Source organism: Quercus lobata, chromosome 10 (assembly GCF_001633185.2).
Source record: "Quercus lobata isolate SW786 chromosome 10, ValleyOak3.0 Primary Assembly, whole genome shotgun sequence".
NCBI classification, from domain to species: Eukaryota; Viridiplantae; Streptophyta; class Magnoliopsida; order Fagales; family Fagaceae; genus Quercus; species Quercus lobata.
The window spans coordinates 48,274,653-48,291,555 of record NC_044913.1 but is presented as its reverse complement, the minus strand read 5'-3'; the positions used below and the strand labels follow the sequence as shown (position 1 = coordinate 48,291,555).

Here is a 16,903-nt window from a genome sequence, read left to right as displayed (position 1 = left end):
AAGAATGTGTGTAAAAAGCAAGTATGCGAGGGAAGAAAAGTTACCGCGATAGTGTACCATTGAAGTCTCCTCCCCATGGACTCATCAGTCCCATCTGCAAAAGCGCTCACATTCTCGGGCAGAAGGAAACCGTGCACCAAGTTTTGGGCAACATGGCCCCCTTCTCCTTTCTCCCATGCCCGTACGCTGGCACTAGCCGGGAGAGGCGTGCCATCCAACTCAAAGGTGGGCTGCCACAACTGCGCTGGTCTGGAGGATGAAGCCACGTTAGTCCCAACCTGGGCCGGGGGCTCTCGAATAGTAACACCTCTGAATGGTTGGGGGGGGAGTTTGAATCTGAGCGTCTCCTGGGCTGGTGGAGGTTAGATCAGCGACCCATTTTCTTATATGAATCTGTCCGAAAGAAGGAGGAGGTGGAGGATAAACGGGAGGAGCCGGGCCACGTCCATGGGGTTGCTGTTGCTGAATGGTCTGACTTGCACCGGGGATAAAATGACTAACTGTTAAAGTTTTGCAGGTCACCATCTCTTCAGGAATAGAGTGCGTCCTAGAGGAGTCACTGGATTCTACAACTTCTTGTTCGGCTACTTGAACAGGAGCCTCAGGTTCTGCAAGTACAACTTCGCGTTGGACGGCCTCGTAAGCACGTTCCCGGAGATATCGGGATGCTACTTTGGTTGATTCGTCCCTTATAGGCGCGAGTTCATCCAAACAAGTGTATCGCGGGCCGATGTCTCAGGCTTCACCTATAGTAAAATTTGGAGGCAGAAAGTTCGTATGTTGAACGTCTATATAGGAGAGGAGAAGGCTGTCTACAATAAGGGCTTGGCTGAAGGCTTGCCAAGTGGAATACACAGGTTCCACACCGAGGATGAGGTGGGATGCCTGGAGCTACCTGTCCCGATGCACAAAAATCTCGGACCTGAGTACAAAGTTCAAGTCCCAAACGTGAACTATTTTGATATCTTGGGTAAACACCGAACCATTTTCAGCAAAAGATAGCGAGTCAGAGTTAGGGTAAATAACATAGCTATAAACAGAAGGGATAGAATAAATTAAAGATTAGAAAGAACCAACTTCGGGCCAAGATAAAGGGGGAGGGATACCACCAGCAAACCAATTGCCGCGCACCCAAACGTATTCCCCGATAGAATTTCTATTAGAGTTCGGCAGGCACGAAATTAGCCATACCCTTATATCTCTAACCTTTAAATAGTAATTGGATTTCTTCTTTCCACATAGGCTACACATGTGGTTTATGTCATGATGATCTAATTGCAAACCAAACGTTTGGTTTAACCTACTCACACAACTCACTACCCGATAAAAATTGGGGGGAAGTTGGTCGGGACTCAATCCATAATATCTAAGGGTATTAAGTAAAAGTGGGTCTATAGGAAACCTAACCTCGCCCTCTAGAATAGACATCAACAGGAAAAAGGCAGTGCCTTCCCCTCTGTGGAGAGCGATTTCGCTTTCATGGCAATACATCACCTCCACATCATCAGGAACGCTATAGTTTTGCCTAAAAGCGACTAAGGGCGCCCCGGCATTCAAAAGGTAAGCAAAACCCTTCCTAAAGCCTAAGAATCAGAAAGAACTTTGGGAAAATAAATTAAAGCAAAGGAAAGGGGAAGAAGACTTACTTTTGGCTCTAAGGGAGAGGAGGATTCTAGGTTTGTGGACAGGTATGCAGGTGAATGCTCGGCAGAGAGAAATTTCAAAGGACAAAGAATGAAAAGTGAGAAAATGAATTATGATAAACTATTTATAGGAGCCAGGGAAAATGGGCATCAGTTAATGAGCAACAATTGGTGTTAATTAGCAATAATAAAGCAAAAAAGAGAGACCTTAGAAATACCCAGAGCCACTAACACGTGCGCCTCGGTTTGTGAACCAACAGGTAATAATGACGGTTGAACCAGAAGGTCAGATGCAGCGTACCTTTTGAGAAATGCATTAATGAATCTCTGTAACCACCCAAAACACATCCATTGAGTTTCTCGGGCAACTACTGCCTCTCTGGCTCCTTGATTCGTCCCCGAAAGCCGAGAACTAATCAAGGGGGGGCTAATGTACAGCCCCTAACATCCAAGTCCATTTAGGCCTTGGGCTATGGATCAATAGTATGGCCCAGGGGTCCAACCTCTGTACCACTCAGGATCCCGGCTCGAGCCCACAATAACTACGAGCCTAAGCTGGGTGTTGTTCAAATACTTGAAAAGCGGACCGCGGATTCCAGCTCACATATTGCTTAGAAAGTCATCCCCGGACAATATGCAAATGCTCGGTCACATCACCCTTTAAGTGCTCGGCAGTGCCTTAGGAAATTTCGCCGCCGAACACACTTGCTACAGTGGGAACCATTTCCAAAGCTACTCATACCTAAACATCCACTTAAAATTAACGACATTGGACCTCTCATTGCACTAGTTAAAAGGTAATGATAATCCCCCCACTAACAATTGGCTATAAATAGGAGAAACTAAAGAATGGGATGGGGATGCAATTTTGTGGAGAGAAAAGAGAAAGAAAAAGAGAGTCTGAGAGTAAGAAACACAGAGAAAGAGAGAAAAGTGATCTCATTGAGTCTCTAAATCTAGAATGACCTAAAGTAGGATACCCAAACCCACCATACAAATAAGTTGTGAGCCCAAGTAGCGGTTTGGCCCGGTAACACTGTCTTTGGTGCGCACACATACTTACATCAAGTGGTTTAACACATGTGTTATACCTTGTAAAATAATGTGCTATGCTCCTATGACTTATTGATTATTAAAAAGGTTAATTTATTTTAGATGAAACTATTATCGTTTGGCTCACTAATTATTAATATAATTCAATTGCATTAGTTTAATATTTCTTTGATTTACATAAAACTAATGATTCATTTAGGGCATGAATTACACAATCTAAAAAGTTCATAATTTTCATTTAAACTTTTTAAAATTTAGGGTTTAATTTGAAATTACCCCAATTATAAAGAATTTATCAATTTTTTTTTTAACAAATGATAGCCAAGAAAATCACAACATTTGAAACCCAACTTTGATAATATAATATATGATTTTTAATTAATTCATGCTCACATGCATGCTTTTGACTTTTTATTACTTATTCTAATATTGTCATATAAGCTTTTGAAAGCTCACATTATTTACGGCATAATTCTACAATATTTTTTTTTTTATTAATTTGGTTTCTAGAATTAAAAATGGTGCTTGTTAGGCCAAATAATTATTCTATTAATGGCCTATGTGGTAGAATATGGAGAAGCCATGTAACAAGCTAAGATTATGTGGATGACCAGGTGGGATTTAATTGAGTTAAAGATTAGAAAAATGTTACGTCCACAATATTTTCATAACAAATCATAGATGGTTAGTTGTTATGGGTTCTAATTTGAACCTACCATTGAAATGACTTTAATTTCTATCCCACCAATAATAACCTATAACAACTTGCCACATAAGATTTGTTGTAAAAATGTTGTGAAAACGTTGTGGACGTATCATTTCTCTAAAGATTAAGGCCCAAGAGAGTGAAAAGTGGCATTAATCTACTGAATTCCAAGTCAGTTTTAATTATGAGATTATAGGCAATTATCTCGTACGTGGAAGTTTACAAACAATTACCTCAAGCAGTTACAGAAAGCAATTAGAAGTGAAGATATGTGCCAAGTAACTATAAGCAACAAGGCCAGGTGACAGTTGCTTACCGAGCCCCATTAGTAGCAAGACACTTGATAAGAAAGATCAATCAAAAAGAGACATGTGGAACATAGAAGTAGGCATAGTAGTCAAGACCTCAAGTATAAATAGATGATTCATTCTACAAGAAATAGAGCACGCACAGCTAAGAACGCATCAAAGCACTTCCAAGATCACTTGTACTTAAATTCTTAGGAGATCTAGTAGTTATTAGGCCTTATAGAAGACTTTATGCTTATAAGTTTGTTTTCCTACTTGTTTCGAATCCAATTGACATTAGAATGATACTTAGGATTGAATCTGTTTTAATTACTGCAATCTACTTTACTTCGAGATGACTTACTTCGATTTTTTATTTACTTTGAGATGAAACACTTTGAATTTGTTTAGTTTGATTAGATTTACTTCGAACCAAAGCACTTGGGCTTAGTCTGTTTAGGAATCAATCACTTCAAATTAGTTTAATTTACTTTGAATCAATGACATTAGCAATAACATTAACCTAGGCTTAAAAAATTTGACACAATAACGTAGGATCTTTAATTCAATTTAGTCACTCAATTAGGTTTCTCATTTTCATTGTTAACTCATTCATTTCACAAAAATTTCACTTAATTATGTGAGACGTTTTCAAACTCCAAACCCTAATCATCGAAGTTAGATTTTCACCTCGAGCTAGTAACAGCATTTTAGTGCTCACTTCGAGTAACCTATAAATATTAATAAAAGACCAAGTAAAAATTAGTTTATGCTCAAACAGTGCTAAACTAAGTAACTAACATTTTGTTGTCAAGACTTTCACAAGACCCAAATAATAACATGTTCCATAAAATAAAATATAAAACAAATAACAAGAAGTCAAATTCTACCTAAATATCAATAATTTCTTTAATCATTTATACCCTCTAAGATGTCTTAAATTAAATATCAAAATTCAGGATTCCCACACAAACCCCCCCCCCCCCCAACTCCACCCCTCCCAACAAAAATCAAAGAAAAAGGAGATAGATAGTTGCTTGATCTTAATCCACTAGGTTAATAAGGCTCACTTCTCATTTAATTTGATAATTTGAAATTTGCCTTAAATTACACTATTATCTTAGTTTTGGTAGGCAAGATACATATATTTTATTTTTAATTATACATAAATATTTGAGTTTGAAAGTTTTATCTGAAATATACTCATTATGTGTATTTTTCTCTTATAGAAGATTAAAACTAATCAACTAATCATGCTAACATGCAGCCAAGAGAATCCAATGGTCAAGATAAATTGGGGCATGATTTTTAAAGTACTAAATAAGTTTTAAAAAAATGGTGAAAATAAAAAACGAAAGAAACAAAATCATTCATACCAAAATTAGAAAAACCCTAATTTGGAAATATCTTGTGCTATCTCAGTATTTTTGCCATAACTTTTTGCACAGATGTTCGATTAACCTAATTCTTGTGGCCACATAAATAAGACTCAAAGATCTACAACATTGTGATTGCTATAAATTTGGAAAAAAAAAAAAATTGGGGTAAAACATGGCCTAGAAGTTGACAGTGAAAAAAAAAAAAAAAAAAAAAAAAAAAAAACCCTCCAAATATTAATAAATTCACATCCTAAATTTGAGATATTTTATCTTTTTCTTTTGGAGGAGGGTGAGGTTATAGAGGAGAAAAAAAATCGTAAAATGTTTTTCATCTTATTGTTTAATTCTTTTAGATGTTTAACATTGTTTTTATGGATTTATTTTGCATAACTAGGTCTGGCTAAATCTCTAGCTAAGGTTAGAGGTGAAGCCTAATATTTTTAGCATGAGTTCTTGGGATTATCTATGTTCTTTCTATAGATTAATTAATGATTGAATTTTGAAATTGATTTTACTATTTAGAACTATAGATTAATTAATGATTGAATTTTGAGACTGATTTTACTATTTGGAACTATTGCATGTTGACAAGTTTTTAAGATCTAAAATGATTTATATATAAATATATATATATATATATATATTTAATACTTGAACTCCTAAATTTGTTATGATTTGAGAATATATTAAATGCTTAATCTCACCTGTAACATGTCAATTGAATTATTTATTCAATCACTCATATTCAATATACTTTACACATTGCTTGAATACTTTGCTGTTTTATCTTTCAATTATGTGAGTTAGCTCTCTACTCTAATTGGATTAAAAATAATTTGAATTCATATGATGAAATATTAGGTGGATCTCTGAATCTCTAGTGTTTTTTTCCATTAATTTCTCTGAAATTTATTTTGTAATTTTCAATTATAATTTTTTATATATTATGATGCACAAAATTGTCAATGAGTTAAGATTGTTCACACGCGCGCAAATTAAGGTGCCTAAAGAACAAAAAGAAGGAAGAACTTACAAAGGGCACCGATAGGCTGCTAGCGAAAGACCCTCCGAAGGTTAAGTTAGTGATGGGAGAATCTCCAATAACTCAAAAGTATCAGAACTAGAAAATTTCACATACCTTAGAGAAGAGGAGACTTGGTGCTTATATAGTGGTGTAGAGCTTGTTATATATATAGGTATATACATGGATAGGTTGTAATAATAATATTTGAGTTTGGAGAGTATTGTTTCATAAAGTGAAAATTCAAGTTCTAGAATTTTCTAAGTGAAATTCAAACTAAAGGATTTTCGATCGGTTCAAGTTTTTGCTTAATCGATCGAAATGATGAAAAAAATAATCCTAGAATCACTGGATGATTCGATCGCTATTTGATTCATGTTCGATCGATTGAAAAGAGCATTCGATCGATCGAAAGGAACTCTCAATCGATCAAAACTCGTAAAATTGAGTTTTCTACAAAATTTTCTAGTAACATTTCTAAATGTTTGAAGAGATTTCAAGTCTTGTGAACGGTTTTATGAAACATTTTGACTCTCTATACGTGTCTTTTGATAAAATATAACCCTATGGGTATAAATAGAGGCTTATGTTCAATTGAAACACAAGAAATCATGTGGTTATTCTCTAAAATTGCTATCTGTAGAACCCAACAACTTTATTGTATCCTAAGGACAAATTTGCAATAACCCTTTAGCAACAAGAGTGTGGGGGCAAATATTTTCTAAGGATAACAACTTTGTGCCTCGAAGTTATCTATTTCTATTTATCTTTTGTATTATCCTTGTTCTTCCTTTATTACTTTATGTATTATTCCCCACAAAGCTGACCAAGATCCCTTGAACGTAGGATCTTTCCTTGTAGGGAAGATATGGAGTTAGGCTCCAAGATCTTAGGGTTTTACTTCCCATACTAGGAGGATACAAATATGTAGAAGGATTTTTAGACGTGGTGTGTAAGTTCTTTCCATATGGGGAGATATGAGTGGAGATCACGCAAATGGTACGGTGCTAAATCTACTCACTCGTCGATATGCTCGTTAACCCGATAGGTGCTTTCAAGCCCGACAACAGATGGGGGTGGAAGGCACGGATGATGTCGCGTGGTTGTTAGGCCCAAAGCTCATGTTTGTCCCGAAGGGTCTTAAGGAGCTTGAAGGGCATTGTCAACCTGACCGGTAAAAAGAGTTAGAAAATTCTTAGTCAAAATATCCCTTATCAATTTTAATATTATCTTACTCCACCTTTTGGTGGAAAAACAAAGAAACAATTTTTTTTTGGTTTTCAACTTAATAATAGAGGTTTTTGCATTAATGTCAATCATTCTATATGGATCAACCTAGGACTCACCGAAATATTATTACTTGCAAATAATCTGCATTTGGGTTTGCATTAATTTAATTGTAACAGAATTGAACATCAAATTAGGTGTATGCTGCATATATCTAAAAATAGATAAAATTGAAGCTGTCCAACTAATTTTGTAGCATGGTGATTTGAAGGTGTGCCAGAAAACTAGGATAATAAGTACCGTCTTCATCCACGTTAGAAAGAGCAAAACTCAGGGCTAGCTTTGTTAGGTATTCTAAGCCTTGGACCAAAAGATTAAAAAAAAAAAAAAAATGGTTGTCAAGGACTTAAGGATATATACTTTAGCACAAGGTCTCACTCACTTTTATACTAGATGTCGAAATTTTATACATGATATGATATGAAAAAGTATGGACATAGTGTGAAAATATTGGATGTAAAATGTCAATAATATATATATATATATATATATATATATATATATATATTTTGGAACCATTAAATTAAGCCCTTAGTTTTGGAGCTAGAATCCCCTTACTTTTCAATCAAAAAGAAAAGAAAAAAGCACCAAACAACATTTTTGGATTTGGTCCTTGTATATTTATTACATTTCAATTTCTTCCTTCTACATTTGATTGAAATCAAGGTCCTTCAACTATTAATTGTTTTAATTTAGTCTTTTTTTTTTCTTTTTTTTTTGCTGGGTAATTGGTTTATAGGGGGATCGAACCCCCGAGCTTGACAAGGCACTAAGGCCCGGGTATCACTCAGGCACAAGGCCCGGTGGTGTTTTAATTTAGTCTTTTAAACTTTGAAAATCAAATCAATTTCATTTATGAACGTTGACTTGATAAATGATAAAATTAACCTGATTTTAAATGATAAGATACAAAATGATAAGATAATGTATAACAACAAAATTCAAATCACTCATATATATTGATAGGAGTAATGTTGTAGTTTTTTACTAATTCGGTAGATAAGGGAGAGGGATTTGAACCTTAAACATTATCTATTGAAAACACCAAAATTGTAGTTTGGGGGGAAAAACGTGTATTGTATTCTACGTGTATTTTTAGCTACATAGCTTATTTAACAAGTCAAGTGATTTGTTTAAAGAGAAATGTTATGTCCACAATATTTTTCACAACACTTTTAGAACAAATCTTAAATGACAGGTTGTTATTAGCTGTTACTGGTGGACAAAAAGTAATTTAAATTATAAATTCAAATTAGAACTAGTAACAACTTACCATCTATAATTTGTTATGAAAGTACTGTAAAAATATTGTAGACACAGCACTTCTTTTATTTAAATAATACATTATGATTATACAATGAGTCACCACATAATACTCCAAATCGGTTTGGAGTAAATCTTTATCCAACCAAAATAGCTGTAAAACCATTTTTGTTTCCAATTTTTACAACCACCTCATTCTATTTCACAAAGTTATTTTAGAATTACAACATTTACCAACCGTTTTCCAAAACTATCTTAAGTGGTAAACGTTGATTGAATATCTGTTACTTTTATATGAACTTACTACTTTTTCTTCACCACTCATTATCTACCACGTCTAAGTTGTGTCACAAAAGATTGTGATTCTAGATTTTCTACTCAGAACTATTGTTTACAAACTTACAATCTACCATTTGTCGGCAAAAATAACAAACTTGTAAACTAACCTAACCTCGAAGTAACGGTTTTCAAGCAAACCTAAGAAAATGGAGGGACAAGTATAGTTCAACAGACAACCATTAACTGTTTTTTGAACTTTCCAACCTCATTCTCATTCACATCCCTTCAATTCTCTCTCTCCAAATCTCACTCTCTCCCCAAATCTCTCTCTCTCTCTCTCAAGGGGTTCTCTATGCCTCAATGTTCATAACCCAATTTACAGAAAGAAGAAATAAACAAAGAAATCTCTTTCTTGGAGCTATTGCTTTAACAAAATCCTCATGGGAGGCTGCATTTCTGCACCAGCGAAAGCAGCTCTCCATAGGAAGAAAAAGGACTCCAAAGACATATCCGAATTCGAATTCGAACACCACAGCCCCACCGGATTCCTCAACTCCGGCGCCTTACACCTTCTCCCTATCCTCAGCAAACCAACTGGCAATGACATATTCAAGAAATACAGCTTTGGCAAAGAACTCGGCCGCGGCGAGTTTGGCGTTACGTACAAATGTGTCGATCTTGAGACCAATGAGACATTTGCTTGTAAGACCATAGCTAAAAGCAAGCTGAGGACCGATATTGACATTGAGGATGTAAGGCGAGAGGTCGAGATTATGCGGCATTTGCCTGCACATCCTAATATTGTGACCTTCAAGGAAGCTTATGAGGATATGGATGCCATTTATCTTGTCATGGAGCTTTGTGAAGGTGGCGAGCTTTTCGATAGGATCATTGCACGTGGGCATTACATGGAACGCGACGCAGTTAGGGTTGTCAAGAATATTATTGAGGTTTGCAAGGTAAATTTTGAATTTGATTTGTTTTTTTCATGCTATGAATCCATGATACATAGAACATATGAATCTAGATTTGGGTATGTTTTTTCATGCTTTTGAAGTTTTACTATTAATAGGGTATTTGTTCGAGGTAAATAATTCTTTAGGTTTCTTGATTAAATTCAATCATCTAGTTTTCTTGACGAATCAGATGGTTGAATTTAATTGTCCTTGAAAATGATAACATTGATTTTAATGCATTGGTCTGATGAGTTTATTTGAGGAATCTAAGATATAATACCTAAGGAATTGTAATTATTTTTGCCCATTTGTAAAGTAAGTTCATAATTTCATGTCGTAATTGGAAATTGTCCTTCTTTTTTGGGGTTTTGAGCATAGACATATGTTTATGGAAAATCATTTGGTAGCATTATATAATGGCTCATCAAGGAAACATTATTTATGGTGAAGAAAATTAGACATGCACACAAAATATGTGGTAGTAAGGATTAAGGAAGATTAATCTATACTCCAGGGGCAATGCTCGCTCCTCTCAAATGAATAGTAAGTCTCACTATAAATTTCATTAATGTGATTCGCTATTATATGAAAGGAATGAGCATTGCTCCTAGAGTACTTAGTAATTACATGTGGTGGAATAGGGCTTCCTGAAGGAGCAGCTTCAATCTCTGATGTGATACACTGATACTTACCCTATTAGTCTGAACACAATGAAGAAAATGGCGTTCATGATTTGGGAAGCAAATTCCCATTAAGCTAATATATTAAAATTTCAGGAGTTGCTTGGTGTTGGGCAATGTTTTGAAGTTCATCCATCTTCCTGGTATACCTTTGATGGCAATTAAAAGCTGCATATATTTTAGCAGAGTGCTTGATATAATTATTCTTCAGCATTAAAAGGAGGGAACTGTCATGAAGGGTGCTTGAATAATTCTATTCTGGTTTTACAGTTCAATCCTCAAGTTAGCCAATCCAGATTAACAAGTAATCCATTAACATGGATTCATAAATAGAGCAGAACTTGATTCTTGTATGGGTCAATTTGTTAGATTTAGGAAGATACACTGTTTTCATTTTCTCCAAGGCCCTCTGATGCAGTTCTTTCTAGTATAATTCTTTCCATCTGAGCATTAGTTGATTTTAGCAGATTTAAATCCTACTGACTATTTTTGTAATTTCATTTTCACTAAATACTGCACATTATCTTAAAGTTGCAGACCTGTCTGTGTCCATATGATATCTACCATCCAGAACCCTTCTTCTAGTCATGGTCTATATTGGCTAGAAGATCCCTATTATACTTAATAATCAGTGTTGGGAGCTTAATAAGCACAAAATCAGATGAGGATATAGTGTTTGTAAGATAGTGTCCGGTTCCATCAGATAGTCTTGTCCTTGGGGTAATTATTTTATATTCTGAATAACTAAACCTTAGAAGAAATTTTAGCCATATACTATTCTACAACTCTTATTGTGGTTTTTGTAATTAAAATAGTGTGAATAAGTTGTCACACTTTATAAGTACTCACAATGATCAAGTTAGGGACTGTGTTAATAGTACTTAGTAGTAGTAAGGTAAAATCTTATTTGAGCACAAAATATTCGAAAATAGGATACTACTTTTGAGCAAGGAACTATCAAATCACACTTAGAGATTGGTAACAAGTAAAGGAGAAGCTTCAATAAATAACTTTCAGAAGTTTTTCTATTAATTTATTCCATTACATGTGTGTGGCTTTTGATTCTATGAATGTATGAGATGTTATTCAGTTAAATCAAAAGCAAATCTTCATTCATTTTGTCATTGGAATACCAAGTATTAGTATTATGCTTAGTTTTCAAGTGGGGCTTTTATGCTTGTCACAGATATGCCATGAGCATGGAGTTATACATAGGGACCTGAAACCCGAGAATTTCTTATTCACAGATACAAGTGAAACTGCACAGTTAAAGGCAATCGACTTTGGCCTCTCCGTATTCTATGAAACTGGTATCCTTTACATTCTTAAATAGCAATATCTGACTGCATATGTGCCTTAATATAGCTTTGCACATGGTTGGGTACATACTTCAGCTATGATCTTCACTATATATTGGTAGGTCAGCGATTCAGTGAAATTGTTGGAAGTCCATATTACATGGCTCCAGAGGTCCTAAGAAGAAATTATGGGCCAGAAGTTGATGTATGGAGTGCAGGTGTTATCCTTTATATTTTACTTTGTGGAGTTCCTCCCTTTTGGGCAGGCAAGTTCCTTTCAAATTCCATTCTTATAGATATTTCAGTTCTTGCAAAACTATTATAACATTTATTATCATGTTAGCATAAAAAATTGTGTGGAAAAGTTTATTTCGGAGTGCAACCTAATATGGGTTTTACAACTAGCACAGAAACTGAGGAAGGAATTGCACACGCAATTGTTCGGGGTGACATAGATTTTGAAAGGGATCCTTGGCCAAAGGTTTCTGCGGAAGCAAAGGATCTAGTGCAAAATATGCTTGATCCAAATCCATACAGTCGGATGACAATGGATGAAGTCCTTGGTATGTACCTTTTTACCTATCTATGAAAATATCATTTGTGTTCATTGCTTAAGGTTACATGCTTGCCAAAAATGTTGAAAGACTTTTAGAATGAATTTGAATTAAGCTACAGTTTGGATAATATGGCAAGTTAGAATATTTTTCAATGTATGGCTTGTACATAGACTCCTTTAATTCTATGGAATGTAATTTACATATCTGAGTTGGACTAAATTATAATTGCTTGATCAGTTCATAGTGGCCCCTAGGACAAAAAAAGAATTACTTTTTAGGTTGTTAGTTTTAGCTTGAAGATCACCAGACATCAGTGGTACTGGTGGTTAATGTGTTTATTGACTTTCATCAACCCACCTCTGCGGGGGGGTCCTATTAGACATGTCTTTCTCAGCAAGATAAAGACTGGTATCAACTGAAGGCATCACAATCGATTCCCTGAGAGGAATTGCCAGGGGCAAATAATCTGATACGTGTCGACAAAGGTATTAGTAGAAGTAACCAGATGCCTATACTTCCAGCAGCAATTTTATGGTAGTAGATTCTTCATGTAGCCTTTATGATTGGTTGTTGGTAGAGAAGCACATGCTATAGGCAAGAAACTGCTAATTATAATTGGAAAGATACAAATATTTACTTTACACAATTACATAGGTAATGGATGATAATTGGAAAATGGACTGAAAATTTTCTGTGCATATGAGATGTCTACATTTGGAGATTGGATGTGGAGCAATACTTTTGGCTGGCTCCACCAAGTTTGGTCCAGTGTTATTCTTTCGTTTCCTGATCAGTGGAGGATATTGCTCTGAGGATTAAAGTCCAATTCTCATGCGTGCTGCAAGCCAAACTCTGACTTCAGATAAATACTTCTCATGCCTGTGGTCACGCCAATTGTTTCTCAAGACATTACTTTAAGATGGGATTCTTTCAATTTTCTGTAGCCATATGAGAAGGCTTGTTAACTTAGTTGAGCATCTTCACCAATGGTAAGGTGAAATGATGATTACGGGTAGAACTTATGTTTTCTCTTGAAGGAATGCATTTGAAAGTATGTTTTAGAAATTGATGACAACAAATGATAAACCATTCATTGAAGGAAGCACTGAACTAAAATGAATACCAAGAACAAAGAGGCGTCAATAGAACATGTCAATAGAGAAAAAGTGAGCTTCCATTTCTTTATGCAGTACTGGCTACATCTATTTTTTTATAATAAATAAAAAAAAATCATGCATTAATTAATTCTCTTTGACCATTATTAAAAAATATATGCGTTTCCTTTGCTAGCATTTGCCTAGCACTTATGCCTACTTTAATTATGTGCAGAATTGAATGTGAACTGTATGATAAATGAACTAATCATTCTCCTGCTTCTTATGTGAAGAACATACTTGGATAAAAAATGAAAATAAAATGCGCGATGTTTGTTTGGGAGAAAATGTGAGATTAAGGATCAAACAGTTCTCCTTGATGAATAAATTCAAGAAGAAGGTTCTCAGAGTAAGTTTTTTGAACGCTTTATTTCCTTGCCTGATATCATATTTCTCAAACATTATTAACTGCTACCTATTTTGACTTCAGGTTGTAGCAGACAACTTGCCAGATGAACAAGTATTTCGAATCAAAGAGATGTTTGATATGATGGACACAGACAACAATGGACAGTTGTCATTTGAGGAGCTCAGAGTGGGCCTTCATACGTTTGGGCACTCTGTTCCTGATCACGAGGTCCAGATGTTAATGGATGCTGTGAGTTTATTCTGCATAAGACCTTCCTTTTAAACTTGCTATTGGCATTCATGGTTTTCAGTATGACTAAGTAACTGCAGCATATACCATTCTTTGGTTTTATTTTAAGTCTTTTAGATAACTGTTTTTCTTACTTCATGAGTCATTAGAGAACCATGCCATAATCTAAATCACGTCATGATTTCGACCTTGGAGAAATCTAGAACTAGAAATGCATGTCCCTTATCCCTTTCAAGGTCAAATCCTCAATGCGTGTTCTAAAAATTTAGAAGATGTTCCATATATTCTACAAATGAAGCATAGTAGGTGTTGGTTAGTAAAATTTCAAGTCTAGCCTTCATTAGATCAATTTATTCATTTTCATTAAATGAACTTCTAACACTAACTGCAGTTACTCTTCTTTCTCCAAATTTACTGATTATGAATAAGGACATAATTTATTGACACAATTTAACTTTATGCTTGAGTGCTGTCATATGATGTAGATAGGTGCCAGTGGCCTCGGCTTCTGCTTTTAAATAATTGGAATGAATATTGATGTTTGTTCAATTCAATTAAACATAGTATGATGCAATGATAACCCAAATACTTTAAAACCGACCTTTCATGGACACTCAAACATATTTTTTTATCTGGTGCAACTAGTGTAAGAATTTTCAGTTTGGAAGCATATGGTTTTAAGGCATAACTTGTGCACGCATATTCCCTCTTCAATATATTAGAAGAGTATTTTTATACCTCTCTTAAATTTATAAATTGAAAAGGGTACTTGATGGATTTTTTTTAAATGACTGAAAAGCATTTGATGGGTCACTTTTTGAAAAAATATAAGCCTTTTTTTTAATTTTAAAACTCAAATTTGATGCAGAAGATTGAGAAGCATCAAATTGTATTTAAGCAGATAGAAGACAATTTACAGTTACTTCCTCGTATTGATATTATTACCTTTGTCTGTTCTTTTCTTCTTTGCTGCTAACAATACCATTCCAATGTTAATATATCTAGGATTCCTCTTATTTCTTTCTTTCTTTCTTTTATTCCTTCTAATCCTCAATATCTAAGACTTAATTTTATACTGAAGGCGGATGTTGATGGAAATGGCACACTAGATTGTGAAGAATTTGTGACAATGTCTGTTCACATGATGAAAAAGATTGGCGGTGATGATCTTCTCTCTGAAGCTTTTAGGTTCTTTGACAAGAATCAAAATGGGTATATTGAGTTTGATGAATTGAGAGAGATCATGCTAGATGATAAACTTGGTCCTAACAATGACAAGCTCATCGAAGATCTCATATTTGATGTTGACTTGGATAAGGTAATTCTCAAACATAAATACTTTGAAGTACGTCACATAATACCTTTTTTCCCTTTTTTTTAATAGTGTCTTGTTGATCTTTTCTTCTAATTACAGGATGGTAGAATCAGTTATGATGAGTTTAAAGCAATGATGAAAACAGGCATGGATTGGAAAATGTCTTCTCGCCAGTACTCTAGAGCATTGCTAAATGCTCTCAGCCACAAAATGTTCAAGGACAAATCTATGGATGTAAAAGTTGACAAAATGTTCAAGTCTATGGAACTAAAGCCTAAACGTTGATTAATCACTTGAGGTAACCAAAAATGTTGAGGTACCTTAAATCTTTTTCCTCTCCCCAGAACAATGAAAAATTGAAAGGTAGATATCAAATATTCATAGGCACTGTTGTAATGATTTTGTCTTGTGAAAAGATGGATTTTAACGTGAAGGATTTGGAAATGGATTTTTTTAGGAGAAAAGAAAGGTTTGACGATGAAATATTTATTAAATCGTCTCTTAAATTGAAGATGAAAAATCATGTAAATTGGAATTGAAATGGCTACTGTAAATTGGAGCAGAATTTGTTGCACAAAAAGATTTCATGTTCCAAAGCTGCATTTGTCTATCCCAAATTCATAAAGATACCAACCTATTTATATTCTCCAATACCCTTCGATGTTTAACTAGATTTGGGGGCAAATTATATAGTATTCCGAGAGTATAATAATCTCATACTCTCACCTCTCATATTAATAATAGGTTTATATATTATTATTACTAGTCACAGACTCACACGATGCATGAAAATATATAATTATTTTGTAATGTGGTATAATATATAAATTATTCTCTAAAATTTATTGAAGATGATTTTTTCTCTTTAAAAGTTGAACTATTTTTAAAAGTTTCTTCTTTTCCATCTCTCTATCTCTACAAATATATCATTCTATTATTTTGGAGTTTTTTTTCCACAATTTTTTTTTTTAAAGAAACTTGAGTGTGTTTGATTGATATTAATCTTTTTGGAAGTGATCTATATTATTCAAACTTTTGGTATAGTGTGTTATGTTTTCCTTTTTTTGGGTACAACTAAACTTTTTTAAGTTCAAATTAATGATTCAAGTTTCTCATTCTTTTACTTATCAAAAAAAATTTCTCATTATCCTAAGGAGATTATATAATCATAACTTATCAAAAATTTAAAATTGATATTACTCAAATAATTGAAGGGCATATACAAATACATAGACATGTATGCTGAAAATGGACCAAAATAGACTGAAAATGCAGTGTTTTAACCCTCCACTCAGTCACTCTCAAGTCTCACCCCACAATCCGGCGAAAACCCAATTGACATAAGTGGTGTAGGGAACCTCATCGAATATGTGAAAAATCACCGCAACACACATAATACCACCTAAAACTCTAAAAGTGGGGTCTCA

General features: G+C 34.5%; 1 protein-coding gene across 2 annotated transcripts; it reads left to right on the top strand.

Moving 5' to 3' along the window:
* Positions 1–9,207: 9,207 nt before the first annotated feature.
* Positions 9,208–16,004, top strand: LOC115964340 (calcium-dependent protein kinase 24). 2 transcript variants are annotated; one of them, XM_031083675.1, is made up of 8 exons: positions 9,208–9,868; positions 11,741–11,864; positions 11,975–12,118; positions 12,263–12,415; positions 13,797–13,912; positions 13,994–14,161; positions 15,243–15,479; positions 15,576–16,004. In XM_031083675.1, the coding sequence occupies exons 1-8, from the start codon at positions 9,359–9,361 to the stop codon at positions 15,759–15,761; spliced, it is 1,638 nt and encodes a 545-aa protein (XP_030939535.1). In that variant the 5' UTR covers positions 9,208–9,358; the 3' UTR covers positions 15,762–16,004. The 2 variants fall into 2 exon arrangements, with proteins under 2 accessions (XP_030939535.1, XP_030939534.1); XM_031083674.1 differs by having other exon boundaries at positions 9,208–9,877; positions 15,576–16,003.
* The last annotated feature ends 899 nt before the right edge of the window (positions 16,005–16,903 follow it).